Source organism: Gopherus evgoodei, chromosome 13 (genome assembly GCF_007399415.2).
Source record: "Gopherus evgoodei ecotype Sinaloan lineage chromosome 13, rGopEvg1_v1.p, whole genome shotgun sequence".
Lineage (NCBI taxonomy): Eukaryota > Metazoa > Chordata > Testudines > Testudinidae > Gopherus > Gopherus evgoodei.
In genome coordinates this window covers 17,629,384-17,644,894 of record NC_044334.1, presented here as the reverse complement: position 1 = coordinate 17,644,894, position 15,511 = coordinate 17,629,384, and the positions used below count along the sequence as shown (strand labels likewise).

At 43.5% G+C, this 15,511-nt stretch overlaps 1 protein-coding gene across 2 annotated transcripts in view; it reads right to left on the bottom strand.

Moving 5' to 3' along the window:
* Positions 1-12,395, bottom strand: part of PPIL2 (peptidylprolyl isomerase like 2) — a 123,860-nt gene extending 111,465 nt beyond the window's left edge. The window contains exons 1-6 of one of the 2 annotated variants that reach the window (XM_030582355.1): positions 12,219-12,395; positions 10,608-10,657; positions 8,028-8,073; positions 7,341-7,403; positions 6,305-6,356; positions 3,004-3,093 (exon numbers count right to left, since the gene is read on the bottom strand). In XM_030582355.1, the coding sequence (XP_030438215.1) occupies positions 3,004-3,093; positions 6,305-6,356; positions 7,341-7,403; positions 8,028-8,073; positions 10,608-10,657; positions 12,219-12,250 (333 nt within the window). In that variant the 5' untranslated portion in view covers positions 12,251-12,395. The remainder of the gene's footprint in view (positions 1-3,003; positions 3,094-6,304; positions 6,357-7,340; positions 7,404-8,027; positions 8,074-10,607; positions 10,658-12,218) is intronic. The other variant, XM_030582356.1, reaches the window with a different exon arrangement.
* Between the last annotated feature and the right edge of the window lie 3,116 nt (positions 12,396-15,511).

Genomic DNA, 15,511 nt, shown 5'->3' with positions numbered 1-15,511 from the left:
CAGAAAAAAGCAACAATGATTAGGGGTACGGAACAGCTTCCCTATGAGGAGAAATTAATAAAATTGGGACCTTTCCGCTTGGAAAACAGACAACTAAGGGGGTATATGACAGATGTCTATAAAATCATGACTGGTGTGGAGAAAGTAAATAAAGTGTTATTTACTCCTTATCATAACACAAGAACAAGGGGTCACCTAATATGCAGCAGGCTTAACACAAACAAAGCAAGTATTTCTTCACACAACATACAGTCAATCTATGGAACTCTTTGACAGAGGATGTTGTGATGGCCAAGACTATAACAGGGTTAAAAAAAGAATTAGATAAAAGAATTAGATATCACCCCCCAGGTGATAACCTTGCAACTTCCTGAGGGGTCCCTCCCCCACTTTGAGAATCCCTGGTTTAGAAGCAGATAAAGGAGCAGCAAAAAAAAAAAATTGTGCTTAGATCAGCCGTAGGAAACAGATACCAGAGATTAAAATATTTCCATTGTTTAAAAAGAAATTAGATGCTTTACTGTGCCCAAAATTAATTGAAGATAGCCATTGATGGACCTATTAGCCAGGATAGGCAGGGATGGTGTCCCTAACCTCTGTTTGCCAGAAGCTGGGAATGGGCAACGGGATGGATCACTTGATGATTACTTGTTCTGTTCATTCCCTCTGGGACACCTGGCATTGGCCACTGTCGGAAGACAGGATACTGGGCTAGATGGACCTTTGGTCTGACCCAATATGGCTGTTCTTATGTTCACTGCTATCCCCCTCCCCCTCATATACTAGACCAATGACACACTCGAAGGAAATTAGGTTGGTTTGGCATGATATGTTCTTAAATCCACATTGGCTATTACTTAGAACCCTATTATCCTCCAGTCAGTGGTTTTCAACCTGTGGTCTGCAGACCCCTGGGGCTCCACAGACATTGTATAAAGGATCTGTTAAAGGCTGTCATTACCATAGAACAGTGAGGATCCACACATTATGTTTAAGATTTCCAATGTGGTCCACACCTCATTTGGAAAATTTTTAGGGGTCCACAAATATAGAGAGGTTGAAAACCACTGCTTTAGGTACTTGCAAACTGATTATTAATTTGTTCCAGTTTCTTTCTGGATGTCAAAGTTAGTCTGACTGGTCTATAATTCCTGGGGTCCTCTTTGCTCCCCTTTTTACTTACAGGTATTATGTTTGCCCTTCTCCAGTCTCCTGGGACGTCACTCATCCTCCATGAGTTCTTACAGATAATTGCTAATGTTCCAAAATTGCTCCAGTTAAATAAGTACCCTATGGTGCACCTCATCAGGCCCTGATGACTTGAATACTTCGTTATCTAAATATTCTTTAACCTGTTCGCTTTGTTTTGGCAGCTCTCCTTCGCCACAAAGTAGAGGACCTACACTTTCCTTCATCTTTCTCTTGCTCCTAATGTATTTATAGCACCTCTTCTTATTGCCTTAATGTGCCTTGTGCCTTAGCCTTTCTGATTTTTGTTTTTACATGCTCATGCTACTCTTTTGTAATCATCCTTCGTAACTGTGGATTCCATTTGGATTTTGGTTTCCTCAGACAAAGGGGTGCCTCTATGGAATTTTTGTATTTACGTATCTATATTGGTTTAGAACAGTGGCTCTCAAACTTTTTTACTGGTGACACTTTTCACATAGCTAGCCTCTCAGTGCGACCCCCCTTATAAATTAAAAACACCTTTTAATATATTTAAACACCTCTATAAATGCAGGAGGCAAATAATAATAATAATAATAATTGGAGATATACCAATCTGCTAGAACTGGAAGGGACCTTGAAAGGTCATCGAGTCCAGTCCCCTGCCTACACTAGCAGGACCAATTTTTTTTTGTCCCAGATCCCTAAGTGGCCCCTTCAAGGATTGAACTCACAACCCTGGGTTTAGCAGGCCAGTACTCAAACCACTGAGCTATCCCTCCCCCTAAAGTGGGATTTGGGGTGGAGATTGACAGCTCAGAACCCCCCAGGTGATAACCTTGCAACTTCCTGAGGGGTCCTTCCCCCACTTTGAGAATCCTTGGTTTAGAAGCAGATAAAGGAGCAGCAAAAAAAAAAATTGTGCTTAGATCAGCCGTAGGAAACAGATACCAGAGATTAAAATATTTCCATTGTTTAAAAAGAAATTAGATGCTTTACTGTGCCCAAGCAGATCACCTCTTAATTCACTTCTGTGAAGTGTGCTAAGGCTTACGACACTCCCGCATTGGTAAGTATTAGTTTTCCCATAATTAAAGTGGAGATAATGAAGCACAGAGATCTCAGAAACTTGTGAGATGGGGGAGGCATGTGACTTGCCCAAGGTCACAGAGCAAGTCTCTAGTAGAGATGCAGGAACCCAATGCCCAGGTCACAGTAGTGCACTCTCCTCACAAAAGGCAGAATACTAGCGAACTGGAGTGTAGCAGAGATTAATATTGGAAAAGCTCCCCCGTTTTTCTTCTTTGCTCTGCTTAATTGTGTTAAATGAATTCATCCCATTTTTAAGATACTCCTCAACTCAGAATTGTCTCCCTTGAAACTCCTTTGCCACAATATACACATTTCTAGCTGAACCCAGTTCTATTATCTGTTCATATCTGACATTCCATCAGACCAGATATAATCTGAACAACTTCATTCCTTAGAAATAGGTACATCTGATCCCAGCTGGCTGACATGTGTGGACACGCTGGGCAGTGCTGTCATATGCCAATTACGTAAAACATTCTGTCAAGCACACAACTCTTTGTGAGCCCAAGATGTCAAAGTGCTGATCTCAGTACAAGGAAAGAGATTACTACAGCTCTTCTACTTATTCTGTGTTGGATGGAACTTCAGAGACATTGCTTGGGGAAGGAGGCAAGACAGCCAGAAACACCCAACAGGTTGTGGCTCAGCTGCAGGAGATGCTTAGTCTGGTTTCAAAATTATAACCATAGTAACATCAGTGTTTTAGATCACAACACATCAAGGAAGGAATTATGAGATTACCCTTTCGAGCAGCTCATGGACAATGAAAGAGGAAGTCAGAAAGGTCAACACAGATTTGTTTCTCGGACACTGGCATCCACACTGTACCTCCTGGGGATGTTCAAAAACAAAGAGGAATTAAAGTATGAGGAAGCAGAGGGAGGGGGGTGGGTATAAAGAAAAATGCTTTTTTAAACCATACATAAAAACAACTGTGACCACGGCATATACGTAAGTTCCTTTAGAAGAGGAAGGAAGTGGTTGGTATGCTGGCCTGGGACTTGGGAGACTCAGGTTCAATTCCCTAATCCCCACATATTCCCTGTATGACTTTGGGAAAGTCACTTAGTCTCTCTCTGGCTCAGTACCCCATGTGTAAAATGGGAACAGCAGCCCTATGCTTTACAGGGCTGTGGTGGGGATAAATACAATCAAGACTGTGAGGCGCTCAGATACTACATTGACTGGGGGGGGTGGGGTATGTGTGTCATATAAGTACCTAAGAGTTTGATAGCTAGATAAAAGTCAGTGCCTATAGTTAACACTACAAAAAGTGGCTGTCCAGGGTAAACTATACAAGATTCCAGCACTGTTTTTAAACTTCACTACAGAAAAACGGAAAATGATTTATTCAGAGCCATGTCCCCACCTTCTCATTGGACCAGATTTTTTTCCAGCAAATCCACACAAGGTAACTTTGTTGTCCAGATTATAAAACTACTATTGCAGTTAACCTTGCTTAATTTCTTTCTTTAAATAAGCCTGGAGACGCAAATATCTGCATAAATCACCAACTCATCACAGAAAAATTTCTTCCTGCCTTCAGCTCCAAGCAAATAGTATGAGAAACAGAACATGGCAAAACAATGATGGATTAAGAAGATGGCACTAAAATTATGATCTGACTGCACAAACTCAAGGCTTTAAATCCTCTCCCCAGCACAGGTTTCCTCCTCATACCTCCCAAAACTATCCACCTCCACATAGTATAGGAGATGCCCTTCCATGAAACCCAAACTCAATGTCTCCCAATTCTCTTCAGTCCCAATCTTCACCCCACTGATTCTAGGCTGGGCTCACCACAGGTGCAATGACAAGGAATTACGTTTTTCTTTCTTTCTCCTGTCTATGGATTTAGCAATAAGGCAACAAGAGTGTCTTCATTTTTTTAGGCAGCAGTGTATGTAATTTCTCCTTCAGAGGATACAGTCCTCTAGATGGGGTTTCTCTCTTCCCCACCAACCTTCAGAGGTTGGGTTCTCCAAAGAGAGGAATTACGGGAGGAAGAGGATTACTATTGAGGAGAGGTAGGAGGGCAGACAGGTTGGCATAGCTGAGCCTCAGAAGTTTGGAAACCTGAGTCATGGCTCACAGACAGACTGAGAGCTCTTGGAGACCACCAGGAACATTTTGCACTGGTCTCGCTAGTTCTTTCAAGTACAGTCTCCATCAGCTGAAATTACAACACAGGCCTGTTCCTGAGACAAGAGTCAGCATGTCAGAACACCATGTTCATTATGACCAGTGATGGCAATGGTCCACCATGGAACAGGGCTTATTGAACTAACATAGTAAGATGGAACAACCTAGCTACAGGACCTCTTCATGTTCTACTGAAAGGGAGGGAAACTGCTCTGGGTTTGGCTTGCATATCACGCATTAAAAGAAAAAGGGGCTTCTCAGAGACTATACTACCATACATAAAAGAGACTACTAGCACGATTACTCCCTCTTTTTGTGTTTGCACAAAGCACTTTTAAACACAATACTCTGCATGGTTTTAAATACAAATAGGTGTCTTAAAGGTAATCTGACTATCTGGGAACAATAGTTTTAGCCAGCTTTGAACAAGGTTCCAAAAGCCTTTAGCTGATCCGTGGAGCAGTAAGTGCTTGCAGGCTGGGAAGAGTGAATGAAAAGGCCATCATTCCCCCTTTCCCTCCCTACCAAAAGAAGAACTTTGATCATTTCCCCAACACATTTAACACCCCTACTGCTACCAGTTGCATAACACTGAAGAGAATATTCACTCTAAAAGAGCCTGCTCATGTTTAGAGTTTGGAATGCTGTATCCAATTTAAGCATCTCCTCTCATCTGCCTGCTGGGGAAGTCTGGAATCAGAGGACACAGGAGACATTTCAAAAAGCAATTTCTTTCCACAGCACCCTCTGAAATCAAAGCAGTTTAGTGACAATTCTGTGTAATTACTGCCACCTTGTGCTCTACGGAGCATATTGCAAGGAAAGATTCCTTCACAGACCATAATTAAAGGAACAGTTATGATCAATAGGCCTGAAATCTGATCCGTTTTGTTTTGCTTAGATCTGTTTGCAAAGTCTTTAACTACTTGTCTTTTATCCCCCAAAATAAATACTTTAATGTAGTTGTTTTTTTAAAACGAGCAGCAAAAGAAAAATCAATGGCAGCAGCATAACACTGACAATAATGCTTCACACTTACATGGTGCTTCACGTGTTCAAAGTGCCGTACAAACTAACCATTCATACACAAACCTACAAACTAGCAAACATTTAGAATGAAGGGAAAAACAACAAAGCAACTTGCAGTTTTAAGATTTAATCTTCCATGGGGTTATTACAAACAGTGAGATGGAAGAAAAGATTTGAAGTTTACAGACGATATCGTAACAATATCCTTTTAAAAACATCATCTAACAACATTATGAGCAGCAAAACCTCTGCAGTTATTAGCATAGGTTAAGATCAGTCTTTTTGACTGAAAAGAGCCATTAACCAAAGTTCTGTTCTGCTTCCCTCTTACAAGCAGACCTTCTAATCCAATCAGAGCCTTTTCTGGAACCTAATTATTGCTCTGACTAATCAGGCTTGAGAGCATCAATGGTGGTGGTCAGTTTACTCATGCACACAATCTCACTGAAATTTCTAGGTGCAATGCAGGAATAAGACAAGCAGGATTCAAGTTCCAGGAAAAAAGAAACATCTATTGTCAGCCTTCGTCACTACAAATTGTGGGGAATTTTTCAGGCTTGCTTCTCCCTTCCTACCTTCCAAGCATGTACCAGGCACAGACTACATTCCACAGGGAAAACAATTAGGACCATGAGAGCATTGTGGATATTAACATTCAGTCAGAAAGATTTCCCATTTTTTGGTTAAAACAAACATGTCCTAGTAAATCTTTATTCTAGTTTCAACACTTGCCCCTATAAATAGCTATTTAAAAGCCCTCAGAACTCATTTATGGAACTAAGAGACAGAAGTTTCTCTCTTCACAAATCAAGTAAGGGCTATAAGCAAGTAAAACAACATGTATTTTATTAATAAAACCATTACTACCTACCTCCCCTGTGATTGGATTGGTCCCATACTTCTTTATCCAAGGAACAATACTCCTGAAAAAAGAGGAGACATGACAGATAGTCATACAGAGACTTAGGAACCCACGTTCACTGTAAAGACCTGTTTTATCATCTCCAACTGGTTATGAAAGCCCAACTACAGAAGTATTTGAAAGAGGCAAGCAGCACCAAGTGACCTTTTATCATTGACACTGTACTGCAGCTTTGCAAACGGTTATGAGCACACCAACTCCTCCCATGATAGTGATATTTTACATACCCTACAAAAATGTTATTTGCCCTAGATGAGTGGGCAAAGCTGATGCACACTCCACAGCAGAATTTTCCCCCACAGTATTTACGGATGGCTTCTCTCATTAGACAAACAAAACAATGTCCCCTTCTGACTTTCATTTTTAAAAGACAAAGGCATTTTTTAATCTGCAAGTCTTGGCTTTTGCTGACTGCTTGCTGCAGTTTAACAGTGGTGAGTACATCTCCACAGAAGAAATGAAACCCAATGACTGAATAGGCTCCAAAACCTCTAAGTGAGCTGAGAGAGAAATGAAGGTATTTTTAGTGTTTATATGACTCCTCTTCCCAATGCACATAGTAGGCAAAGTTACCCCAAAGTGCTGCTGCATGATGAATTTTTCATGTATTATAAATCTCTGAGTCCCTCCACACCTAAGTTCCCCTGCCATGCTATCAAACTGGTAGGAACACAAAAGGCTACGGACCATCATAAAATAGCCTGTGCCAAGAAGCACAGTTAAAAGCACACTGCTCCACCACAGAAACACTGTGCATTTACAGCAACGGCTGTAGCCTTCTACGTACAGCTATGATTTTGAGAAACAGAACCATCTGAGAAGCGAGATAGGCTTGGACTAGAAATCTAAGCACCAGAGGGAGATACAGGAACTCGTGAATTCTAATTCCAGTTCTGACACAGATTCCAATCATGACCTCGAGCAAGTCACTTAGCCTAAAGAAAAACCAAAACAAAGAAAATAAAAATGGAAGTGAATGACTTACAGCAAATCAAAGACTGTTCCATCTGGTGTGCAAACTGGATATTCGAATGGTTGCAGAGATAAACTAGGGAAAAGTACACATTTATTTCAGATTTATCAATGTCAGCTGGAAAGTCACAATACTAAACTAGCAAATATCATTAGCTTCTCTTTGAGCCCTAAACCCAGGTCTACATCAGTGAACATAGAGCGAGCCTTGCAACTTTCATCTGACTATGTGGAACTTACTGATACTGCATCTTCATTTCTTTCATTCTAGCGTCTGTGTTTTATCAGCAAGAAGTAAACTCTAAGCACAAAGAACTAAGATGTGAAAGGTCCTTGCAACTTAATCATTGGCTCTAAGTGATGCAGGACAGATCAAGGATATAAAACACAGTGAAGGAGAACAATATGAGCATCAAATCTAGAATTTTATAAGTATGAACTTATTTGAACTTTGCATGTTAATGCTTTGCAAATTTTACAGTTTATATATTCCTTTTGAACTTTACAGTTATTACATATAATCTCTCAGACACTGGGCTTCATGGAGTCAAAACAAATTTCAATCCTTGATGAAATTTTGTTGGTGTCACATTAAGGAACGATAGTTACTTTCCCTGATGTCTGTCTGCTCTACCTACCACTACAGGAAACATGATCTGGTTAAGGACTCAAGACAAAATAGATTTTTTTAATATCTTACCTGCAGTGATCAAAAGATAAACGTCTAAAATTCGCTTGTGGAATATCTGTTTACAAAAACAAAAAACAAAATAACTTTCAAAAATCCAGAGTATTGGGGCAGTCAAAGTGCTTCTGATATTTACTATTAATCCTACGTGATCTATATTTGGAAATTACTGTTTTTTATATGTTAGGTAGTGATTTGCTCCTGACAAAGACAAATAGTCTAAATCTTGTGAAACAGTAACAAAAACCAAAATTTCACAAACCAGTGCAGTGCAAACCTCCAGTCTGCGCCACAAATGAAACCGGAAGAGTTAGAAAAAGGCAAGCTTTTAAAGTAGTTGAGATACTCCTTGGCCCGTTTCCCCCTCTCCCCCAATTTTTATGGTTTTACAACCACATTATCCCTTTTTTTTTTTTATTTCTTCCTTCTCTCTTTTTAAAATCCACACTGACAACAAGGGAATTTAATCAACTATAAAGGGGGAAAGTGAAACTGACAATACACAAAGAGCTGTCAAATGTACCATGTACAGTAACTCTTCACTTAAAGTCGTCCCCGTTAATTTGTTTTGTTGCTGATCAATTAGAGAACATGCTCATTTAAAGCTGCGCAATGCTCCCTTAAAACATTGTTTGGCAGCTGCCTGCTTTGTCCACTGCTTGTAGTAAGAGCAGCCTGTTGCAGCTAGCTGGGGGGGTGGGGGAGGCCTTGGAACCAGGGTGGACCAGCAGCCCCCCATTAGCTCCCCACTCCCTTAAGGTCTTTGTGCAGCAGTCGCCCAACAGGCTATCAATTGCCGGCAGTTCAGCTGTCCCTCCCCCGACTGCCTTGGAGCTGCTCCCAGGAGCCTCCTGCTTGCTGTGCAGGAGGCTGGGAGAGGGGGACTACTGTCAGGGAGTCTCCCTCCTTCCTGCCCCCCCTCCCCAGATTACCCCATCCATAGAGCAGGGATGGGAACAGGACAGGGCTCCAACAAAAGGCAGTGTACTCAGAGTGGGGTTAGTGTACTTAAAGGGGAAATGCGCATCTCTCTCTCTCCACACACACACACACAGAATGTGTGTCTCTGTCTGCCATGTTGTCTCCCCTCCCTCCATTCGTGCTGCCTTGTAGAGTGTGAGGCTACATTAACAACATGTTAACCCTTGAGGACTCAGCCGAATGCTAGTTCATCATTTAGCAGCAAGGCACTGCCTCGGAAATATCCCACCCTCTGACTTCATCACCTCAACCAAGCTTCACAATCATCATTGTCGTGTACGGTATTAAATTGTTTGTTTAAAACTTATACTCTGTGTGTGCGTGTGTATAAATACCCCCGCCTCCCATTTACATTAATTCTTTTGGGGAAATTGGATTCGCTTAATATTGTTTCACTTAAAGTTGCATTTTTCAGGACATAACTACAACGTTAAGTAAGGAGTTACTGTAAATAAGTTTGGGGAGGGCACTCCGAGCATGAAGGGCAGTCTGAAAGAAGGGGTGGAGATGCCTATGCGAAAAAGAAACAAATGAGGTCTATACTGACATCAGAGGCTTTGACACTTGGAAGGGGTGGGGGAAAGAATGGATGAGACCAGGTAAGAGATGTGACGTATGGCCGTGAAGGCAAAGACAGGGAGTTTAGGTATGATGGACAATATAATGTGATACTACTAAAGACACTCAAAGGAGAAGCTGGGGATGACATGGTTGAAATGACAGCATTTTGGATTTGTGGACATGATTAGCATTAGAGACCTGAAAGGAGATGACAAGTGTAGGTGGAAGATACTCAGGATGTGAACAAGTGATTTAGTTATAGGAGAGAAACAGGTGAGATTTTCATATTCTGTGGAAGAAAAGGTGACAGGTTTTGGCAGAAGCCTGATTGTGAGGGAAGAAAGAAGGTGGAGTCAAATATAACACCCAGGCTACAGGTATCAGGACCCCACTGCGACTACAAGGATGGTGGAGTTGTTAACCCCAACTGAGAAGGCAGGAACTGGACTGGGTTTGGGAGGAGCTCCGATGTGGTGATGCTGAGATTAAGATGGCAGTGAACTATCCAGGATGGTACTTCATAACAACAGAGGGAAGTGCAAGACTGAGGAAAGGGATACAAGCCCAGAGTGGAGAAGGAGATCTGAAAGTCATTGATATAGAAATGATAAGTAAACTGATGTACAACAAACACATGGGGTAACCAGGGAACAGGGCACAGAGGGAGAAGAAAAGAGGGCTAGAATGGCATCTTGAAAGATTCCAGCAAAAAAAAGAGGGTAAACGGAGAAAAAGAGGCACTGCATGCATGGCTGGAAAAGTAGAGCAAGATCCAAGAGAGAATACAACCAAGGAAGGCAAGAAAGATAGGACATGATGAAGGAGAGAGCAGCCAACAAGATCAAAGGCAGCAGAAAGGAGAAGGGGGTAGCATGTCAAGTAGGCCTTGAGACTTAGCCAAGAGAAGGTCATTCAGAACTTCGATGAGAGCAGAATAAGGAAGCAAGGGGAAGGAGACATCAACACTCAAGTGTGAACATACACATTAAATATAGAATCAGTCACAAGAATTAATATAGAAAGAAAACATAGCAACTTTAAACCATTTACCTGATTTCTTTCCTCCATAAAAGTGTGTGTATTCTGCACATGTTATGTACCTAAAAAGTAAAGGGGGGGGAGTGTTAATGCTTAAAACATCACACTACAACACTAACTATATTTAGCAGAAATTGATGACTTTTCCAACTTACAAAGTTCTATTAATAAGAGGTGTTAAACATTATTAGTTACCTGGCTTTTTCACACCTTCACCCAGTATTAACCAACTCTGATAGTAGGTGTCACACCTTGATCTTCCTAATATCCAGAACAGGGCCTTTGGGCAATACCACAATAAGAAGAAAAGAAGAGTGTGCTTTCACCATATCCTAACAGAGCTAGTGACATCCATGTTATAACACGATTTTATTTTATTGTCACCATGGATGGGAAAGCATAATTCCACAACTAAATCAGGGAACTGTGCTTTAAGCTTGGGAGCTAAAGGACCAAGGCTGACCCACAGCTCCCTAATACAGCTATTGTTTCGTATTTTCCCAGCCAAACCTTTTTTTTTTTTTAAATTGTGTAATACAGATATCCCAACCCATGCCCAAGGTGTGAGCTTGCACACAGTATTTGTAAAGCAGGCAAGCTCTTGATCCTATCTAGCCGCTTCTGAACCTGGGACAGCAAAGGCCAGTAATCCAAATTAAGGCCACTATAATTCTGACTAAATGAGGGTGTTCTGTTGACATGCAGATTTAAGTGGTGTAACTTCAAATTCACACCTTTAGTTAATTCATATTAACTTTCCCAGATGTCCCCATGTAGACAAGCTCTAAGGCTGTGCCTACACTACACAGCTTTTAGTGACATGACTATGCTGCTACACCCATGCCACTAAAAGGCGTGCAGTGTAGCAACTGTTTGTACGCAGGAGAGCTCTCTCCTGCAGACAAAAACACTTTCACCCACAACAAGCAGGGGGAGGGTTTCTTTAAACACCTCTGAACAACAAAAGTTTTGTCTTTCGCTTGCCAGTGTCGACAAAGCTTGAGTGTCTTTTAAACCTGAAGATTATTTCACTGAGCCGTCGTCATTAATTGGATTGTGCCCAGACCAGAGGTTCTCAAACTGGGAGTCAGGACCTCTCAGGGGGTTGCAAGGTTATTACATGGGGGTTTGTGAGTTGTCAGCCTCCACCCCAAACCCTGCTTTGCCTCCAGCAGTTATAATGGTGTTAAATATATATAAATGCTTTTAATTTAACGAGATCACATTCCGAGGCTTGCTATGCGAAAGGGGTCGCCAGTACAAAAGTTTGAGAACCACTGGCCTAGACCCTGGGCCTGCCTGCTCTACCCATGCAGCACCTACGTGGGAGAGGAAGGGGTCGGCTCTGGCGGCCACTGGCTCAGAGGACCCGCCCGCGGCCTATTCGGGCAGCGCTGCACGCACGGGCTCTCCCGGGCCGAGGGGCGCCGGCTCGGACACCCAGCGCCTGTAACGCAGGGCGGGAAGCGCTGGGAGGCAGCAGCTTGGGCGGGGCTGTTGGGGAAACCAGGCCCGGCCACCTTCCCCGAGCGGCTTCCACGGGGGCGGCCATGGCAGAGGGCCCGCGGGCCGAGACCCGCCGGGACAGTCTCCCCCCCCCCGGACCCCCTCTCATACACTCACATCTTATCCTTCTGGTGCTGCCGCTTCCCCATGGCGGCGGCTCCAATTCCCCCCCGGCACAGGAGACGCGCCCCCTACCAACAGGGGGGACCCAAGCTGAGGCGGACCACCTAGCTCCGGCCGGCGGGCTCCTCAAGGGCCAATCCGGCTCTCCCGAGCACCACAGCGACTTCCGGTAGATCGGCGTGCGCCGCTAAACTGGCTCCCCGGAGAACCAGGGCGCCTCACGTACCGTTCCGGCCGCTCCTTCTACCCCGTCCCCTGGCTGTTGGGGAGAGTTCTGTGTCCTGGCACGGCCAGTCTGCAGTGCTGGGAGAAGGGGCACCTGGGCTGCAGTGACTAAGGGACCGGAGCCAGGAGCCAGGCAGTGCGGATACTCACAGCTGAGCATCACCCGCTGTGACCTAGGTCTGAAATCTCTCCTTCAGGCTGGAGAAGCTCGCGAGACAGACAGTAATCGAGGAGAGGAAAGAGCCTGGTGTAGTTTCCAAACCACTGGGCAATGGAGTGAAGGAAGGGGACGGGGGACTATTTCTAGAAAACACAAACCTCTTCTGTCCAGCTGTGGATCCTGTTAATATAACAACTGTTAAACCGTTGCTGTTATGAAAAGGTAGAGAGAGCTCACTAAAGTAACTAATAACGAAAGAAGGACAGCATAACAAACAGGAGAGAGAAATTAATGTGTTGGCAGAAAGCAAAACTGTGTGTGGAGATTGGAGAGAAATGCTAAGAGGAGAGAGAATTTACTCCATGGTTTAAAGCTGAAGTCTGTCAATCTAGTTTCCCACCGTAAGCCCATACCCACCTCGCACACCAGCTGTACACCACTTCCCCGAAGCTAAAACCACCGTCCTGCATTAAACTCCACCTACGGGAGCTTAGTGCTGGATGGCGTTTTCTTTGAAAATTAGGCAATAAGTGGAAATAGCCCAAACTGGGGTCAACTCTACAGCTGGAGGTTGGCCTAGCCTTCCCCTCTACCCCGGCTCTCATACTCTTTAGCAGCTTGTCCTAAAATGAGGTTTGCTTTATGGGTTGACTTTGGAAACTTTGGCTTAGGGGATAAGGAGATTAGTGGAACATTAAAACCTGCTTTCACAAACAAAACAAAGCTTGTGTTGACCAACAGACAGACACCTCACTCATATCATAACCCTGAGCTCCTGTTTTCTTTGTTCGCCTTCATTGCAGCAAAGCTTTCCCATTGCAGTTCAAACTCTGGTCAGTTTGTCACTATTCCACAAAGATCATTACTTCAAAAGTGAAGGATACTTTTAAAATATGCTAATTATAGAATCCATAACAGCTATTCCAAGCCCAGCCTGACTCAAAGTAATATAGACTAGAATTCAGTTTTCAGTAATATTTATCTTGAGTCAAGCAGATGCACCTCCTCCCACTCCCAAAACTTAGTCTATAAACTGCTTTCCATTTTGAATTTGCAGTTATGTGAGGCATTTGCATTTCTAACATGGCTGTCACCCTAGTATGTAGGTGCTGTAGGGTTGCTAACCCTCCTCGTTTCACTGAGAGTCTCCCAGAATTGGGCTCTATCTCCCTGAGGCTACTGAAGCCAATGCCGGGAGATTTTAGACCGCTAAAGTCCGGCTGAGCAGTGGGGGTAAGGGAGGCTCTCTGCCACTCCTGGAAGCAACTGGCATGCCCTGTGGCCCCTGGTAGGGACAGGGGTCTCTGTGCACTGCCCATGCCCTGGACACCAATCCACAGCTCCTATTATCCAGGAACTGCAGTCAATCATGGGAGCTGTGGGGGCAGCGCCTGCGCCTGCAGGCAGGGGCAACGTGCAGAGGCCCCCGGCCCCATCTCCAGGAACTGCAGGAACACACCGGCTACTTCCAGCTGCAGCACAGAGCCCCCTGGTCCCATTTACTTTGGGTGCCCTGCTGTTCAGCTAACCGGGAGCCACGCGAGGTAAGTAACGCCCAGCCAGAGCCCACCCCCCCACCAAAGCCCTGAGCCCCCTCCCAAAGCCTACACTCTTCACCCGAACCCCCTCCTGCACCCATACTCCCTTCCAGAGCTTGCACTCTGCACCCCCTCTTGTGCCCAACCCCAGGCTCAGCCCAGACCCCCCTGCCACACTCCAAACCTCTGCCCCCACCTGGTGAAAGTGAGTAAAGATGGGGGAAAGGGGGTGTTTGGGGGGGGGGAATGGAGTGAGTAGGGCACGTCCTCGGAGAAGGGGCTGGGGGCCAAGCAAGGGTTTTGCATTTGTGTGATTAGACGAGGGATAGGCAAGGTGCAGCACACGAGCTGATTTTCAGTGGCACTTACACTGCCTGGGTCCTGGCCACCGGTCTGGGGGGGGGGCTCTGCATTTTAATTTAATTTTAAATGAAGCTTCTTAAACATTTTAAAACACTTATTTACTTTATATACAACAAGTTTAGTTATATATTATAGAAAGAGACCTTCTAAAAATGTTAAAATGTATTACTGGCATGAAAAACCTTCAATGAGAGTGAATAAATGAAGACTCGTCGCACCAGTTCTGAAAGGATGCCGACCCCTGGATTAGACGGTTAGCAAGCCTAAAGTGCTGACATATATTCCACCAAATGCCACATAACACACTGAAGTTTGTGCTGTGCCTTAGGTCCTCCAGCTGCAGCATGTACTTATAATAGTTGGTCAGATTCACTTATAGGATGCGTTTTCTAAAGAATTTTGTGTAATCTCTTATAGCTGGTTTGTGATACAGGAAACATCTCTCTCTAACAGTTCTTTTTACATTCATAGGACTGATTTAAAATGCTAGTTAGTTGTGATCAAGTTACTTCCTTGCATCCAAATCTACATATTCTAAAAGAAATGCAATAAATTAATTAGTAAATATGCACTAATGAGGAAAGACTTGAATGCCAGATTAACATCTTTCAATGAAATATTGAGTTTCACAATTCCTCATCATTTTCTTAGTAGCTATTAAATTATTGGGTAAGCATCATGTGGTGAAAGCCTAACTTGTATGTGTTAGTCTATATGTACAACCCACTGCAACTCACAACAACATACAATTAAACATACTTACAGAATATTTACCCACCAAAATCCACATCATTACTATAATACTTTGCATTCTTTCCAATATTAAATAGGCATTTAGATACCAACCTGTGTTGCCTTAGAAATACCTAAAATTAGAGTAGAGCATCTCCAATGTATTTCAGAAACATTCATACATTTATTTTATCTGGACACCTGTGAAGAAGATCCTTTAAGTATTATTCTTTTTACCCATGAGGAAATGAGGCCCAGAGGCTAAGTGA